This window comes from Fusarium pseudograminearum, chromosome 2, assembly GCF_000303195.2.
Source record: "Fusarium pseudograminearum CS3096 chromosome 2, whole genome shotgun sequence".
In the NCBI taxonomy this organism is placed as follows: Eukaryota; Fungi; Ascomycota; class Sordariomycetes; order Hypocreales; family Nectriaceae; genus Fusarium; species Fusarium pseudograminearum.
Genome location: NC_031952.1, coordinates 5267305 through 5281773, shown reverse-complemented (window position 1 = coordinate 5281773; position 14469 = coordinate 5267305). Strand labels below are relative to the sequence as shown.

Here is a 14469-nt window from a genome sequence, read left to right as displayed (position 1 = left end):
AAAATCAACCATCCACTCCACCATCGTGAACCTTGTTCTTCACCATCATCACAACACCCGCTGCCCTCACTCCCAGCTGTTGTTGTTTCGCCCTCGCTTTTTCCTCTGCGCCGACGTTTGTTTTTCTTCTGAAAAAAGCGTCTTTTTATTCTATTTTACCGCGCCGATAGACTTTGTGTCTATCTTTCTGAATACGTACCCTCTCGCCTACGCGCGCTCTGAGTAACCGAACTGCGGTACTTGATCGTGAAAGTGAAACCTTGTGAAGGACTCCCTCGGGAGGACTTTTTTTCTTTGGGCTCCGGCTCTTAGTTACACTCGGTGAAACCGAAGCGAGATAGTTATTGTTGGGGACGTTAGGACGAGAAACCTTGGCAAGGCTTCCCTCGGGAGGACTTTGTTTACTTAGACTCCGGTCTTAAGTATTTCCTCGGTATAACAAACCAACGTCAATTTCGAGGTAAGTGATTCACTGCCCAAGTAGCTACAGCTCGCAGTGCCGTGATTCACTGCCCAAGTAGCTACAGCTTACAGTGCGGCTAACACAAGAATTTGCAGTCAACTCATTCATCATGTCGCAACAACCAGCGAAGAAGGGAGAGTCCTCCGGTAACGCCACTGGCAACATCAACGCCAGCGCCAAACCTGCCAAAGGTCAAGGCAAAGGCAACAAGAGCAAGGGTCCCACGTCCGACAGCAAAGAACCTGAGAAGAAGGAAGAGAGCCAAAAGACTGGCCCTAAAAAGTCAACATACATCCGTTGCGCGCTTCTGTTTGTCTCTATCATCCTTATGCACAATTACTCCACTAACCAAGTGTTTTAGTTTTGGCGATGCTGGTCCCATTTTAGCCAGCCATGAAAAGTTTGGCGTCGACACAAGTTGCGGTTGACAATTTTGCAAACCACCTTGATGTGATCACCCGCTCTATTGCCGAGGAATACAATAAGGGTAAGAAAGCAGATGATCCAAGTCGTCTACGCCATCGGTTCGTGCTTCGCATCTACACGCCCAACAATGAGCTTCGGGCTCTTAAGGACCTCTTGGAGAAGCCCGATGCTATTGATGCTGCTGGCAAAACGGGCTACTGATCTCCTGACTCCCATTGGAAGCTGCCTCTGTCTTTGGCCTACTGGTTCTTGGTTTTACTCCGTTCCAAGGCAGTACCTCCTTTGCATCCTGATGCGAGCCTGGCCCTTCACGAGTTGCAGAAGGAATATGACAACACCCCCTCCTTGTCTAACCTTCGTGATGTAAGTGTTTGGCACCTACGTGGTCATATACATTGGTATAACGTCCATTACTAATATACGCATAGTGAACCGGGCTGATCTTTATGGTGTCTGGGGTAACACCTTGCTCCCCTGCTTCCTATTCGGCCACCCTTGCCTCCCTCCTCCCGATATGACTCCCAAATATCAGGGTGGCCCTACCATTATGACGACCAACGAGAAGGATGGCAACGTTAACTTTCTCAATCGTTTGGCCGCCGATGGCGGAGTGTCACCTTTGGCTTTCTTCGTGGCAACCGGTATCCCGGTTTACCGACTAAAGACTGAGCCGTGAAGCATTAAATATGTCTTCTGGGACCTGTTATAGACGATGAAAAATGAAAATAAAATAGATTTACAATTAAATTTAGTTGTTATGTTTATTGTTGTATCCGATAATTGCTACCTCACCTCTACCCTCATGGTATCAGAACAATTGACCAGTATAAGCATAAGAGACAAAGTTATTAGGGCACCTTATGCCATTTAGACTAGACTTCTTAGACTACTTATTTTTATAAACTAAGACTTAGGAGTCTAGCTGTTTTGCTACCCGCTAGGGGCCCTATCTTCCATATGCCTTGAGCTCAAAATACCGGAACACTGGGAACGTGAGAATAGCAAATGAGCAGCCCAACCACATGCCCAGATCAGCATTATGCGCCGCTTTTGACACAGGTCCAATGTACCAGACCTGAGACATGCCTAGAATGGCACCTACCCAGCCCAAGACGAAGCTTGCAAAAGCAGCTAATCCAACAGGTAGATAGTTCTTATCCTCCCATGCAGTCCAGTCAAATCCTCGACGGCCACGGAAGATCAAATGCTCCTGCAATACGATACAAATGAAGAGCATGACCCAATATCCCATAAGAGCAACAAAGTTCTGAAAGATGACAAGAAGACTTTCTCGACCGGCCATTGCTAGAACAAGGGTGATCAGAGACAAGACGCTGGACCAAACCCAACGGGGTACCGCTTTGGTGTAACGTCCAAGGACTTGGCAGCCGAGTGAGCCTGAATAGAGAGATGGTGTGCTGTTGGCGATAACACCCAGGGCGACCACAACAGAACAGAACTTGCCAAAGCCATGGAGAGGATCATAAGCCTTGACTATGAGAGCACCAGTACTGATAGCGTTGGCGTCCGCCCAGTCTTTGTTGTTGACGAGTCCAGTGGCTAACCCGATAGCAATGAGATAGACAAGCGTGAACGACATGGTCAATCCGATGACAGTAAGTAGAAAGACCTTGACTTTAGATGTGCGCTCCGGGTAGTAGACATAAAAGTCTGATGCAGCAGCAGCCCATGAGTTCGGCACATAAAGGCACAGTGTGAAGAACGACAGGCGACTGGCAGCAAGAACTGGGCCAGAGACAGTAGGTTGAGCAGAAGCGTCGAATGAGGGCCCTGCAACGCCTATGAGCACCGCAAGTACAACGACTTGTGCGATCCAAGCATACCTAAAGCATGTGAGTAAGCGAGAATGTAAGTGCGAAAGGAAAACATACCGTTCGTAGGTGTGGAAGATCTTCATGCCAAATACGGCGACAACCCATGAAACGACGGCGACGATAACTACACCCACCAATATGGACATGGTACCACCACTGACAGCGGATAGAACCTGTCCACCAATGATGCAGTCTATAGTAGCGTATCCAACCATTAAAACGATGTTAAGGAATGTTGGAATCTTTGAAGGCCAGTAACCAAAGAAGTAACGCAACACGACCTGTATCATGTCAGATATTGTTCATTCAAGATGGGAAAGCACTCATACCATCGTTCGATTCCCACTCTGCGGGCCCCATATCGCCATGTATCCCGTTGAACAAGCACCTAATATCGTTCCAAACACTGCAAGGAGCGCGCTGTCAAGGAAACCCAACCCAAAGACCATCGGGCCAAAGAGGCCCGTGGCGAGGTTGTTCAGTGACAAATTCGCACTGAACCATAGTAGAGCGACTTGAAGGTCTGCAGCACTTGAAGCAGGTTGTCGCTCTTCAGGTAAAACACGCTGAATACCCCTGGCTTCTAGTCCAGCGAGGTTTTCAATGCGGTTGTTGATCTTCTGGAACATCGAAGAAGGAGGGGTGGTGGACTCATTGGATATGTCATAGTCTTCAACAGTAGGAGAGGAACTAGTTGCTGCAGACTTCTCGTTAACTGCTTCTGGATCATGAGAGGAAGAGGCCATAGCGACGACTGATGACCAAAGGGAAGAAGTGGTGGAAATTACAGATGTGCCACCAATATAGAGTTAAAGACAGAGTTTGGGGGGCTTGAACGAGTTTTGTTGATGAAATGTGCGGCAGGTTGTGATCCCTGCAATGCGCTGTTGGTCTGTTGTCGGGCTGGACCACCGTTCGTTAAAGGAGACCCCGCGCAGTGTAACATGCATACCGAAGCGTTCATCAATGACAAACCCCATGGGCATACGGCGTCCCTTGACGGACACCCATACTAAACCACAATCTGCAGCGGTTGAGTCTTCCGCTGGACCCATGTCGATGGCTTGCTTCCCCAACCAGGGTCAAGCGACGGCAGGGCCTAGGTCTCCATGATCCTTGACGCCGCATGCAGCTTGTTCAGCAATGAAACCACACTCACCTACACTAGAACTTGAGCGGTTTAGTGAAGTGGTCAGGATCGGTTGGAGCGGAACCGAGAATCTTACGTTCGAGGGAACTTTATGGTGGGAGACATGCAGCCAACACTTTCCACTGGACTTGGTGATATGCACTCCCGTCTTCGCATTGGTGCTGCAAAATAGCATTTAATAGCAGTGACATACGCCTTGGATATGAATGACGATGATGTAAAATTAACAGAACGAATGATATACACTCTAAAGTCGGTCCTCGCTGACTTCCACCTTGGTAACCACAGTAATATGCCCGTCCGTCCCCTTCTCAAGTTTATCTGCACCACTGTTTGCCTTTGCTTCAACAAAGTACGGCTGCTTGCCGTGTTGTTCTACAAGTTCTATTTGACTTCCACTATCCGGCGATGCATCAGTGCGAACGCCATGCTCGTCTTCCAGCTTCGCCCACGCGGATGTTTTACTGCGCCCATTTGTTCTTCGTCGAGCAGAGTTCTCTTGGTATGAGGAGTTTCTATATGATGGATTCGGGTACGAGTGATTTGAGGAGTCGCCTTTCGAACCGAGGGCGAGACGCAAGACGGGCCAGCAGAGGGGGAGGTTGCCGACCCAGAGAGCCACGCCTGATTCTGCGACATACCTAGCTAAGGTGTTAGCGGAGTTCTACTTTGTTGGTTAATTTATGCTTACCAGTAAAGAAAGACATAGCTATTAGGATTGCTGAAGTTGTAGTAGCGGTTGAGAACGGCGGCGAGGATATTGAATAGACCAAGACCAAAGACACAACACAGTCCAATTTTTCTACTGGAGTCAGCTATGGTATCCTTCAGGGTATGGAGGATACTCACCTCTTTTTTGATAGACTGATGTTGATGACAATGGGAATAGGTAACAAAATCAAGAAGATGTCGCTGGCAATATTACATGCAGTGGCGGTGATCATGTGCGAATAATATGTAGCACATTGCACTAGAAACATGTTAGATGAGCTACTAAGTTGTTTTGAAGAACGTACTCTTGTCGGGATCGACTGGTACAGCCCAGTACTCTGGTGTTGGCGAACACCAAAAGAATACAAACAGTAAAATGACGACGAGGTAAGTAATCGCACAAAAGGCTGCGACAAACCTCACAGCCCAGCGTTGCTTGATCGAGGTTCCTTGTGTTAGTCGACTGTAGAGGAAGAGCAGACAAGCTTTGATCGTCCAACTGGCTGTGAGAGCAAAGATCTCGAGAACAAATGTCATTTTGCTTCCAAAGATGGCCTTGCTCTTCCCTTCTGGTGTGAGCTTGGCTGCGTCTTCCGCCGGCATGTAATTTGAGCCATTCTTTGCGACTTCATTAATAGAGACGACAACACCTGTAAAGTTGACCTATTGATGGTAAGCATGATGTTGGTTGATGTGATGTCGAGATGCATACAAGTGCAAAGACCATGAGATAATCCTCAACGGCCAAGCGGTTCCATTTTCCAAGCTTTAAACGTCGCGATGTACTGCAATAGGTGAGTAATCACACTGAGTTGAGACAAGTTGGAGACTTACAGGCGACAGATCACAATGAACAGACCCAGTACCCAGAGCATCCAAGACTCAAGCAACAAAGAATGCAGAAACTCCATACTGAAGGCACGATTGACATACTCTGCAAGTATCACAAAGAGTAATTAAACGAGTGAAGAGAAGATCTTCTGCGATTTGGGTTGGACCTGCTATCTACCCTCATGTTTATTACTGCCATTGCCATGCATGGATCTGTACTCTTGAGACAGTCAACTGCCCCCAAAGCGTCGGTACATCATTCAGCTCATCAAATCGTACCATGCAAAAGCAAAGACAGGCCCATCCTTGAAGAGTCAATCTTAGCATGGAAAACTCTGTTTGTAATTTTGACAGCTGCGAAATTTCAGGGTCGTTTCGCTCAGCCAAGTTGCCCGCATAATTAGACTTTATTCCCCCTGCGTTCTACCAGTAGCCTTTCCCATCGCGAACAGACATGCTACGATTGCGCTTAATTCGGCATAAAGGGAACAAGGGGAAAAGGGTCGAGAGAAGAGACAAGACGGACTTTTGGGTGCTGATAACGGCTGTAGTCGTCTTCGGACCGCTTCCGACCCCTGCTAGACTCGGAACCATGGTGGGGGTGCCGGCTGGGCGAAAGCTTAAGGGATTTATCATGCTATCATACGATCTAATGGCTCCTGGTACAAGTTCTAGACCTTCCGACTGCCGGATCTTCTCTGCGCTTAGCCTTAACCTCTGCCTACATCTGCTTATCGAATCGCATTCCGCGGGATCTTTTTTCTTTTTATTAATTTACTAATTCATTCTCAGACACCAAATCGCACAGACATTGGACCGTCTGTTGTTTAAGTTCAACTAATGGTTTAATCTCACTGTTGGCTTCAGATCCTTGACAACGTCTACCAATCATCGGCATTTTTGAGCACAAATCCTCAGCCAACAGCAGTTGCAGAACTTCCACTTTGGAACATTCGTAACTGCACAGAAAAGCCTCACCGAGTGTTGGGGTTGCCCGGCATTTCCCATCACCAGCAACCTTCATCTCTGTTAAATTGCAAGAGCAAGGTGCCTAAATGAGCTTCAGCACTTGATTGGCTTACTGAACAACTGTTATCCCTACAGATTTGCTTTTTTCCTCCTTCCCGGACACGGTTTCCTCCGTATCTAACAATACGCGATAAAAAGGCGTTGAGACACTGGTATCTGCAACACTTAGCAGCACACTAGAGCGTCAGCCGCAAAGCTTCCCCCCCCCCTCGATTATCAACATGATGCCCCTCCGCACTGTCGACGAATTCAGTCACCTTGCCTTCGATTTCATCGTGATCGGTGGCGGAACGGCTGGTCTTGCTGTCGCCGCCCGACTCGCTGAGTCCAACACGTCATACACTATTGGCGTAATCGAAGCAGGAGGCGTCGTGCAAAACGATCCTGATGTCGACATCCCTGGCCACTATGGCCGTTCCTTAGGAGGATCCTACGATTGGAAGCTTGAAACAACCCCCCAGAAAGGTCTCGGCGGTCGGATTCTGCCGTGGCCCCGAGGAAAGGTTCTGGGGGGGACCAGCGCGCTGAACTACATGGCCTGGAATCGCGCTAGCAGGGATGATTACGATGCCTGGGAGGCTTTGGGTAATGAAGGTTGGGGCTGGGATAGTCTCTTGTAGGTCTCCCAAGGTGCTTCAAGTGCTGTGCTTATCAATTTTGACAAAGGCCCTTCTTCAAACGTTCCGAGACATTCCATCCGCCGAGTCAGAAGACTCAGAATGAACAGGAGATATCTCACGATGCAGACACTTTAGGCGACTCGGGGCCCATTTCAATTTCTTATCCGACAGACTACTCGTCTTCGCACAGCCTCTGGCATCGAACCCTCAATGGTCTAGGCGTCCAGACTAACACTGCCCACCTCGGGGGCTCAAACGTTGGTGTCTGGACATGCATCAACGCTGTCGACCCCTCGTCTGCTCGCCGATCTTACTCACTGGATTACTGTACAACTCACCCGCATAACTTGCACATCCTAACCAACGCAACGGTAAACGAGATCGTCATCAATGAAGACAAGGTAGCTACCGGGGTTCACCTTACCCATCATGGTGAAGAGTATACAGTTTCCGCTTCGCGGGAGATCATCCTCTCGGCTGGGAGTGTCAAGTCACCGCAGATCTTGGAGCTTTCAGGAATTGGAAACCCAGAGGTCCTTGACAGGGCCGGGGTGCCTGTTAAGGTTGAGAGTTTACATGTGGGTGAGAACCTACAGGAGCACATCAGTATGTACAGCGATTCTATTGGGGGATTGTACACTGACGTGATTGCCCAGTGCTCGCGACGATCTTTGAAGTTGATCCCTCTCTCGCTAATCGTGACGATTTGCAAAAAGATGAAAAGCTTACTCTGGCTGCGCAAGAGCAATATGCTCAAACTGCGGACGGGCCACTTACTGTTTTGCCTGTGTCTATCTGTTACGTCCCATTGGCACATTTTATTCCCAAAGATACTCTCTCCTCACTTCATGCAGAGGCGGACCAGATTTCTGAGTTTGACGCCGATAAACATGATATTCTCACTCACCGATTGAACGGCAATTCTAAGTTGGGTCAGATTGAGTATATCTTCGACCTTGGAAACTGGAATCCATATTTCCAAGGCGAGGAGGGCAAGAAGTACGGGACTATGCTGCAGATTCTTCAATATCCTTTCAGTGTTGGGTCCATCCATATTCACCCTTCTCACTCCGGATCCTCTCCAGCAGAGCAGTCGCCTGATATCGACCCTAAATACTACGAAGGTACACACGGAAAGCTCGACATGGAAGTCATGAAGCATTGTCTGCAATTCGTTCAGAAGATCGTGAATGCGGAGCCTCTTTCCAAAATCATCCATGCGCCCGCTTCTCCACCAACTGCGGCCTACGACGATGACAAGCTCAAGGAGGAATGGATCACTCAGAACACAATCACAGACTGGCATCCTGTCGGAACTTGCGCCATGGGTGGACGCGCAGGCATCGAGGGCGGTGTTGTCGACGAGAGGCTTCGTGTCTATGGTGTCCGGGGTCTTCGTGTAGTCGATGCGAGCATTATGCCTCTGCAAGTAAGCGCACATATCCAAGCGACGGTATATGCGATCGCAGAAAAGGCAGCACACATGATTATCGAGGATGCGAGAAGCGTAGATATGGCGCAAGGGGATTTCTGGAGACAGCAAACCAGACTTTAGACAATCGCGTGGTACAATTACACACCCCTCAGGGTATCAGAAACATTGTCCGCTTGAAGCATAAGAGACGAAATTCTTAGGTCAGCTTATGCTACTTAGACTTGGCTTCTTAGGCTATTTATTCTTTTGTAGGCCAAGACTTGAGAGGTCAACTGTTCTGCTACCCACTAGACACCATGCTCTGTGTACTTGCCGACAAATGCTAGCCTAGTAGTTACGAAGCCAAGCTCGTACTATCGCCCCAATAGCCTCTGGCTGATGGTGCGGCGACAAGTGTCCCGCTTCATCAACAGCGTAAATAGCCAAACGATCATTTCCCTTCCAGAAACCTCCTCTCTTAGCACCCCAACCCTCAGTGTCCGACGTCAAATCTCCATTCTTGTAGTACCAGTCATTGTATTCAAGGTTGCGGTACAGTTTCTGTCCTTCCCATGGTTGGTTATCCAGCATACTCATTTGTCCCGGGGTGTTACTATGATTGTTAGCAGTTGAAGTTGGTCTTGTATTTACGTCCAGTACTCACATGATAATGTCATCATTGCCGTTTATGAACAAGACTGCTATGTCCGTGTTGTCCAAAATCCAGGTCAACTCTCGAGTGACAGGCAAATGAATGTTTTCAGCCTGATCCCATCGCGCATTGGTGTCGAGGTCGATTAGATCGAAGGGGAATTTCTCGAACCCAAGCTTTTGCTGAACCCAGCGTTGATTCAAGAACTTCCATGTAGGTCCGTGGTCAAGGTTGGAACACATGGGGGGTTCTTCACAGGGATGTCGGTCTGGTAGGAAGTCAGTACACGTTCTTATGACCTGCATTCCACCATCGTCACAACAAAGCAGGTGCACTCACCGTCATAGGGATCCCAGCCTCCCCTTGTGACACCGTCTAGAAAATATTCCCCAATTGTCTCCTCACAGACTTCATTCGCAGCTTTGCACTCGGGGATGTCATAAGACTCCCGGCACCGGACCGCTAGTTTTTCACACTCTGGTATCGCCGCAGCCATAGTAGAACACGCTGTGTCATTCATCAGCGGCGCTTTACGACCATCTTTGGCCCAGTCTTTGCAGAAAAAGTCATGGTAGCCAATAGACTGTCGCGTTGCATCTATGTAGCCATCCACAATAATTGCAGATGAGATATTGATGCGTGGCTCAACGCCGCGCCTCGCGTTGTCTTGTTCTTTGGAGGCAATGTGTTGAGTGTAGCCTGTTACGTAGTGGCCGCCCATGGATTCACCAGTGATGTGCCAAGGTCGACCTGCGAATTCGGGAAAGACGTCTTGAGAGAAGGCTGAGAGGAAAGAGTGCACATCACGGGCGCCTTGTTCGAGGCTGACGGCAATATCATCACGGTCTGTGATTTTCGAGAAACCAACACCTACAGGTTGACTGAGAGGAGTTAGTCAAACCTCCATGTCAACGTAAGGGTACTTACTCGATGTAGACAACGTTGGCATGATCAGTCCAAGCATATTCTGAACGACGAGTTGAGTTCCCATCTCGATTGACGACACAAGGTCCACTGCCCACGAAGAGACCCATCCCTCCAGCTGCGCCAGGTCCACTACGAAGGTCTCATTAGCTAGGGTTGGCTTGATGTAGACTGTGACTCACCCGCTCATCCATAACAACAAAGGGTCTGTCTGAGGCTTGTTGCGGCTTTCAAAGTACCCTATAGGCATTAATTCCGTACCTTTAGTGGCTTTGTTGTATACGTACAGAAAAACATTGACTTATCAGCCGTGACGTTGACAGTGCCTGTCCATTGCCGGGATCCAGCATCACAAAGATCGGAGGACTGTTCGCGAACGGTGAAGAATGGCTTGGAAGCTATGGCGTCTGTCAGTGGCTTTTGCTCCTGACAAGCAACATGGCTAATAGCCGTCGCTAGCAGGGCCAGTGACGCGACGTGTCTCGCAAGCCACATCGTCGCGTTCGGTATTGAGATGTTTCGTCAACGAAATTACTAATCGTTCTTTGTCCAACGAAATTAGTGGACAAAATGCGGTGGGACTTTATTCTATAAATAGTTAGCGACACTTTTTAGCACACTACGATATGTCCTTACCCTACATTTTTGTCACTTCCAAGAAGACATGATATTAGATTGAAGGATTTGGTAGTAGATCAGACTTAATATAGATCAAATCAAATCGTTGGCATATTGTCTGGAGTTTTCTCCCTCCTCAGTATGTGATTCCGCAGACCAAAGGTGGCTGGTGTGCGATGATTCATGACATCTTCAGAAATGCCAGCCTCATTGTGGAAATCAGCGGTGACTCTTCTGATCAGTCATGTCGGAAAGATATATTGTCCGCCTCTTTGTTCTCTTATACAGAGACAATCCACTTGGATCTCTACTGAGTATTGATTCCTTCCATTCCACCATTTCTAGAATGTCACTAGATTTATGAGTAGAACGGATAAGAAGCGGTGAGTTGACAATTAACCAAGTCGTGACGTCATCTCTCCCGAGACAGAAATATGGCCTCAGGTGAGCAGTAACAAAGTGCGACAGTTCAACTGACTGACGCGCTTCCTCAAAATGGGAGGACCACTTTTTATCTCATAAGCAAGAGAGTCCGATCATGTCACTAGTGTCAATCTGTGAAAGACCGCTTACTGACGATAGATAGCCTGGCGGCATTGTCGTATGGCGCAGCTAAACTGATCACTGTCCCTAGTTGAAGAGGAGAACAGTTGGAAGAAGATACAAGACCAGGTGAAACATTCAAGTTACCGCGGGTGTTACATCATAGATCTAGAGTTTTCTACCTGAAGTTTGTCGCTGATTGTTATCGCGTGGTCTCTCGGACAAGAGAGTTTGAGAGGTCATTCATGGCACGCGCTCGCTTGGGGACAGTCCATTCTCTTCATTCCTTTGTCTAAAGAACAGCTCCATTTCTTCATCAGCCGTGGCTAGCAGCAGAATGAACCAACTAACAAAGTCTCATGTGGTGGCACAAAGATGGAGAAAGTAAATGACAGATGTGTGATTGCTCAGATTCTAGTCACTAAAAAAACACAAGCGCACGGGCACCCGCAGCAGCCCCACGGAACTGGCGGAAATATGGACCCGTCGTGCCTCTCGTCTCATTCACTCTCCCTCCTTTCAGTGAGTTAGTCACCGGAACAGCCACAAACTGTTTCTTCTTCATGCATCTGTCACATATCAGTAGATATTATCATTTTTACAAGAGTCCAAAGAGACTAGCAATGCTTTCACTTTGTGCTCTCATACGCAACGCCTCTTGACAGGGTTTACGTCTGAATAGGATCTCTTTGTTGGCACTTTACCGTCAACGGCAGATAGCTGCTGCATCGTCAGCCTTGCCGTATTCTTTGACCTGGCTCTTCTCTTCATCTCACCTGCCTGAGGTTTTGGAAAACCACTTCATTATATACCATCTCATGTCCCTCTCTGCATCCACGTTGAAGAATACCTCATCCTCATCGGGCTCAAGCAATCTTACTTTTGAGCCTCTCCCTCATTCGCTAAGCGAATACCTTATCTCCAAGCATCTGAAAACCATTACGGCTTTCATTTTCCACAAGTAACACTTGATTACCACCAACACATCATGTTTATCCAAGGTATAGTCATTACAAACAGCAACAAAAACATCAAGCTGACAGCAAACTCAGACCAACAAACTTGTGCCGCTTTCACAGACCCATTTTCCGAAGGTATGACGAGCTCGCATTGTGAGAGACTTGACTAACCATGTGAAACTACAGACGACGATGACTTGTTCTACAAAGACGCCGTACGGGCATGCATAGAAAGCCACAACATACACAGCGATAAATGCGAAGTCACTTTTCGCTTGAAGTACAAGCTCACCTACACTGGCCCGTGGTACTATGTCTGGCTCGAAGAAAAAGAGCTCCAACTATTGATGCCTATCGTCGTATTGGCCTACTGGAAGAGCCTGGGAGGCCGCTGCCAAACGACACAGTTCCCCAAGTACCACGTGTTGAGAATCCTCGAAGAGGAAAAACGACATTACAAGATACAATGGATAGGCTATAGCGAAGAAGATTTTTCATGGGAGACCAAGAAGAAGATCAAGGATATTTGTCCTTGGGCTGTGCCGGCATGGAAGGCCTGGAACAAGAATTAGGGCGGGGAAATCTTTGTAGGCGATTGGCGCACAAAAATGGGCTGATTTTTTGGGAATTTCGGAGTTTAAGCGGGCATAAATGGTATAGACTTTTGATAGCGCGGCTGCCATACCGATGCTACTGCATTGGTATGGCATCAGCAATTCACGTATTGGTATGACAATTCTGTAATGCTGAACATGTGACATTATGTGTGGTGGACAGTGATTATGAGCGTTGGTTAGCGGTGCAGTGATCAGACTCGATCTGACACCACCATGATTCAGACACGCATGAGGTTTGTGAACGAACCACTGTCAACAGAGCGATTGTAGTTTGCTATAGACATATAACAAGACGTGAAACGACCACCTGAAAACAAATGCCATCTCGTAACCTCAATCAATAGCAACACATCCGTTTGAGTTCTTCTTCACCAGCACAACGACAGCATGACTGAACCACAGAAGTCCGACCAGCCTCCTCAGCCAAAGGACCGTAGAAACTCTGAAGCGCCTGAAAATGTCAAACAGTCTACAGCAAAAACGCCCGTTGCACCAAAGGCGACTTCTGAATCGACAGATCCTGCTGCGGCGAAGACATCTACAGAATTACAGTCAGCTACGAAACTGAAAAACTTATGTGACCAGGGAAATGATGCTAAATTCGACCAATCTGCTGCAACAGGACAGCTCGTCAAATATGCGCAGCCTGGCGAGCCAGTGAATACTCATGAATCAACAGAGCGGGCCAAAACCACAAGGCCTATTCAAGCTGGAACTCAGGCTGAAACGGCTAAATATGCCCAAGACGACAAGCCTGCCACAAAGCTACGTTCTTCCCCACCAGTCAGCCCTACTAGAGTTTACGAGTTTAGTGAAGACGAAGAACCTGCCGAAGAAGAAGAGCGTAGATCTCCCCGGTCTTATCACGACAAGAGCCCATATGAGACCGGAAGCCCTACTCGACGGAGAAGTGACCTTGATCTGGAAGTGCCTATTGAAGTTGACAGGCCTACTAAATCACCAAAACCTGAGAGAAATGCAAAGCCTAGCAAAAATCGGGAATCTGGCAAAGGCAGTAGATCTGACAAAGCCAAGAGATCCAGCAGCACTAAATCCCCTGGACTCGGAGATGTAGTCCATGTGAACATGGTGAATCACGAACTCAGAAAAGCACTTTCAAAGCTGAAAGAAGTCAACGAGAAGCTCGAGACTAACAAGAAAGACCTAAAGAGTAAAGAGGACTCTCTAAAAAACGAATCCGAAATCGATAAGCTTACCGACAAACGAAAGAAGTTGAAGGAAAAACGGAATACGCTAGAAACAGAGATTAAAGGCCTGCAGGGGAGCCTTAGAAACGCTTACAAGTGTCAAGGGTAATTGATCTGGCTATGTAGACCAGTCTTTTTAACAAGAAGCATGAATCAGAATCTTCATCTTGAGAAGTCTACTATAAATGCTAATAAGGGTGATTCAGAATTCACTGTGACTCTGAGATGATGATCAAGTAGGTATATTAGATTAGAGAGTGAATCACGATGTTATTCAATACATACAGTCAATATAAATTCCAGTATTTTCAGTTGTACATTGAACGTTGCCACTTCCACTATCAGAAGAAAGACGACACTCAAATTTGCACGAGAATAGACGAAGGCTCCAAGCCATGGCAAAACTCACCCTTCCTACTCTCAGCCAGTTTACAGCCATAATCACAAAAAGGAAGGCTGTCGAAAAACA

General features: G+C 47.7%; 7 protein-coding genes across 7 annotated transcripts; 4 read left to right on the top strand and 3 right to left on the bottom strand.

Annotated features, from left to right (window-relative positions):
* Positions 1-572: 572 nt before the first annotated feature.
* On the top strand, positions 573-1565 carry FPSE_10255 (uncharacterized protein; the record flags this gene model as incomplete). Its single annotated transcript, XM_009263372.1, has 3 exons — positions 573-772; positions 825-886; positions 1318-1565. The coding sequence occupies 3 exons, from the start codon at positions 573-575 to the stop codon at positions 1563-1565; spliced, it is 510 nt and encodes a 169-aa protein (XP_009261647.1).
* Positions 1566-1835: 270 nt separating this feature from the next.
* Positions 1836-3470, bottom strand: FPSE_10256 (uncharacterized protein; the record flags this gene model as incomplete). The annotated part of the gene is made up of 3 exons (XM_009263373.1): positions 1836-2733; positions 2782-3005; positions 3054-3470. 3 exons carry the CDS (start codon positions 3468-3470, stop codon positions 1836-1838), a joined length of 1539 nt encoding a protein of 512 aa, XP_009261648.1.
* A 651-nt stretch (positions 3471-4121) lies between these two features.
* Positions 4122-5496, bottom strand: FPSE_10257 (uncharacterized protein; the record flags this gene model as incomplete). Its single annotated transcript, XM_009263374.1, has 6 exons — positions 4122-4515; positions 4566-4676; positions 4724-4844; positions 4891-5248; positions 5298-5370; positions 5420-5496. 6 exons carry the CDS (start codon positions 5494-5496, stop codon positions 4122-4124), a joined length of 1134 nt encoding a protein of 377 aa, XP_009261649.1.
* Positions 5497-6666: 1170 nt separating this feature from the next.
* Positions 6667-8620, top strand: FPSE_10258 (uncharacterized protein; the record flags this gene model as incomplete). Its single annotated transcript, XM_009263375.1, has 3 exons — positions 6667-7061; positions 7112-7671; positions 7722-8620. 3 exons carry the CDS (start codon positions 6667-6669, stop codon positions 8618-8620), a joined length of 1854 nt encoding a protein of 617 aa, XP_009261650.1.
* A 207-nt stretch (positions 8621-8827) lies between these two features.
* On the bottom strand, positions 8828-10550 carry FPSE_10259 (uncharacterized protein; the record flags this gene model as incomplete). The annotated part of the gene is made up of 6 exons (XM_009263376.1): positions 8828-9092; positions 9144-9399; positions 9471-10012; positions 10059-10187; positions 10238-10295; positions 10343-10550. 6 exons carry the CDS (start codon positions 10548-10550, stop codon positions 8828-8830), a joined length of 1458 nt encoding a protein of 485 aa, XP_009261651.1.
* A 1654-nt stretch (positions 10551-12204) lies between these two features.
* Positions 12205-12747, top strand: FPSE_10260 (uncharacterized protein; the record flags this gene model as incomplete). Its single annotated transcript, XM_009263377.1, has 3 exons — positions 12205-12217; positions 12269-12310; positions 12362-12747. 3 exons carry the CDS (start codon positions 12205-12207, stop codon positions 12745-12747), a joined length of 441 nt encoding a protein of 146 aa, XP_009261652.1.
* A 432-nt stretch (positions 12748-13179) lies between these two features.
* FPSE_10261 (uncharacterized protein) lies at positions 13180-14109 on the top strand (the record flags this gene model as incomplete). The annotated part of the gene is made up of 1 exon (XM_009263378.1): positions 13180-14109. The coding sequence occupies one exon, from the start codon at positions 13180-13182 to the stop codon at positions 14107-14109; it is 930 nt and encodes a 309-aa protein (XP_009261653.1).
* Positions 14110-14469: the final 360 nt, after the last annotated feature.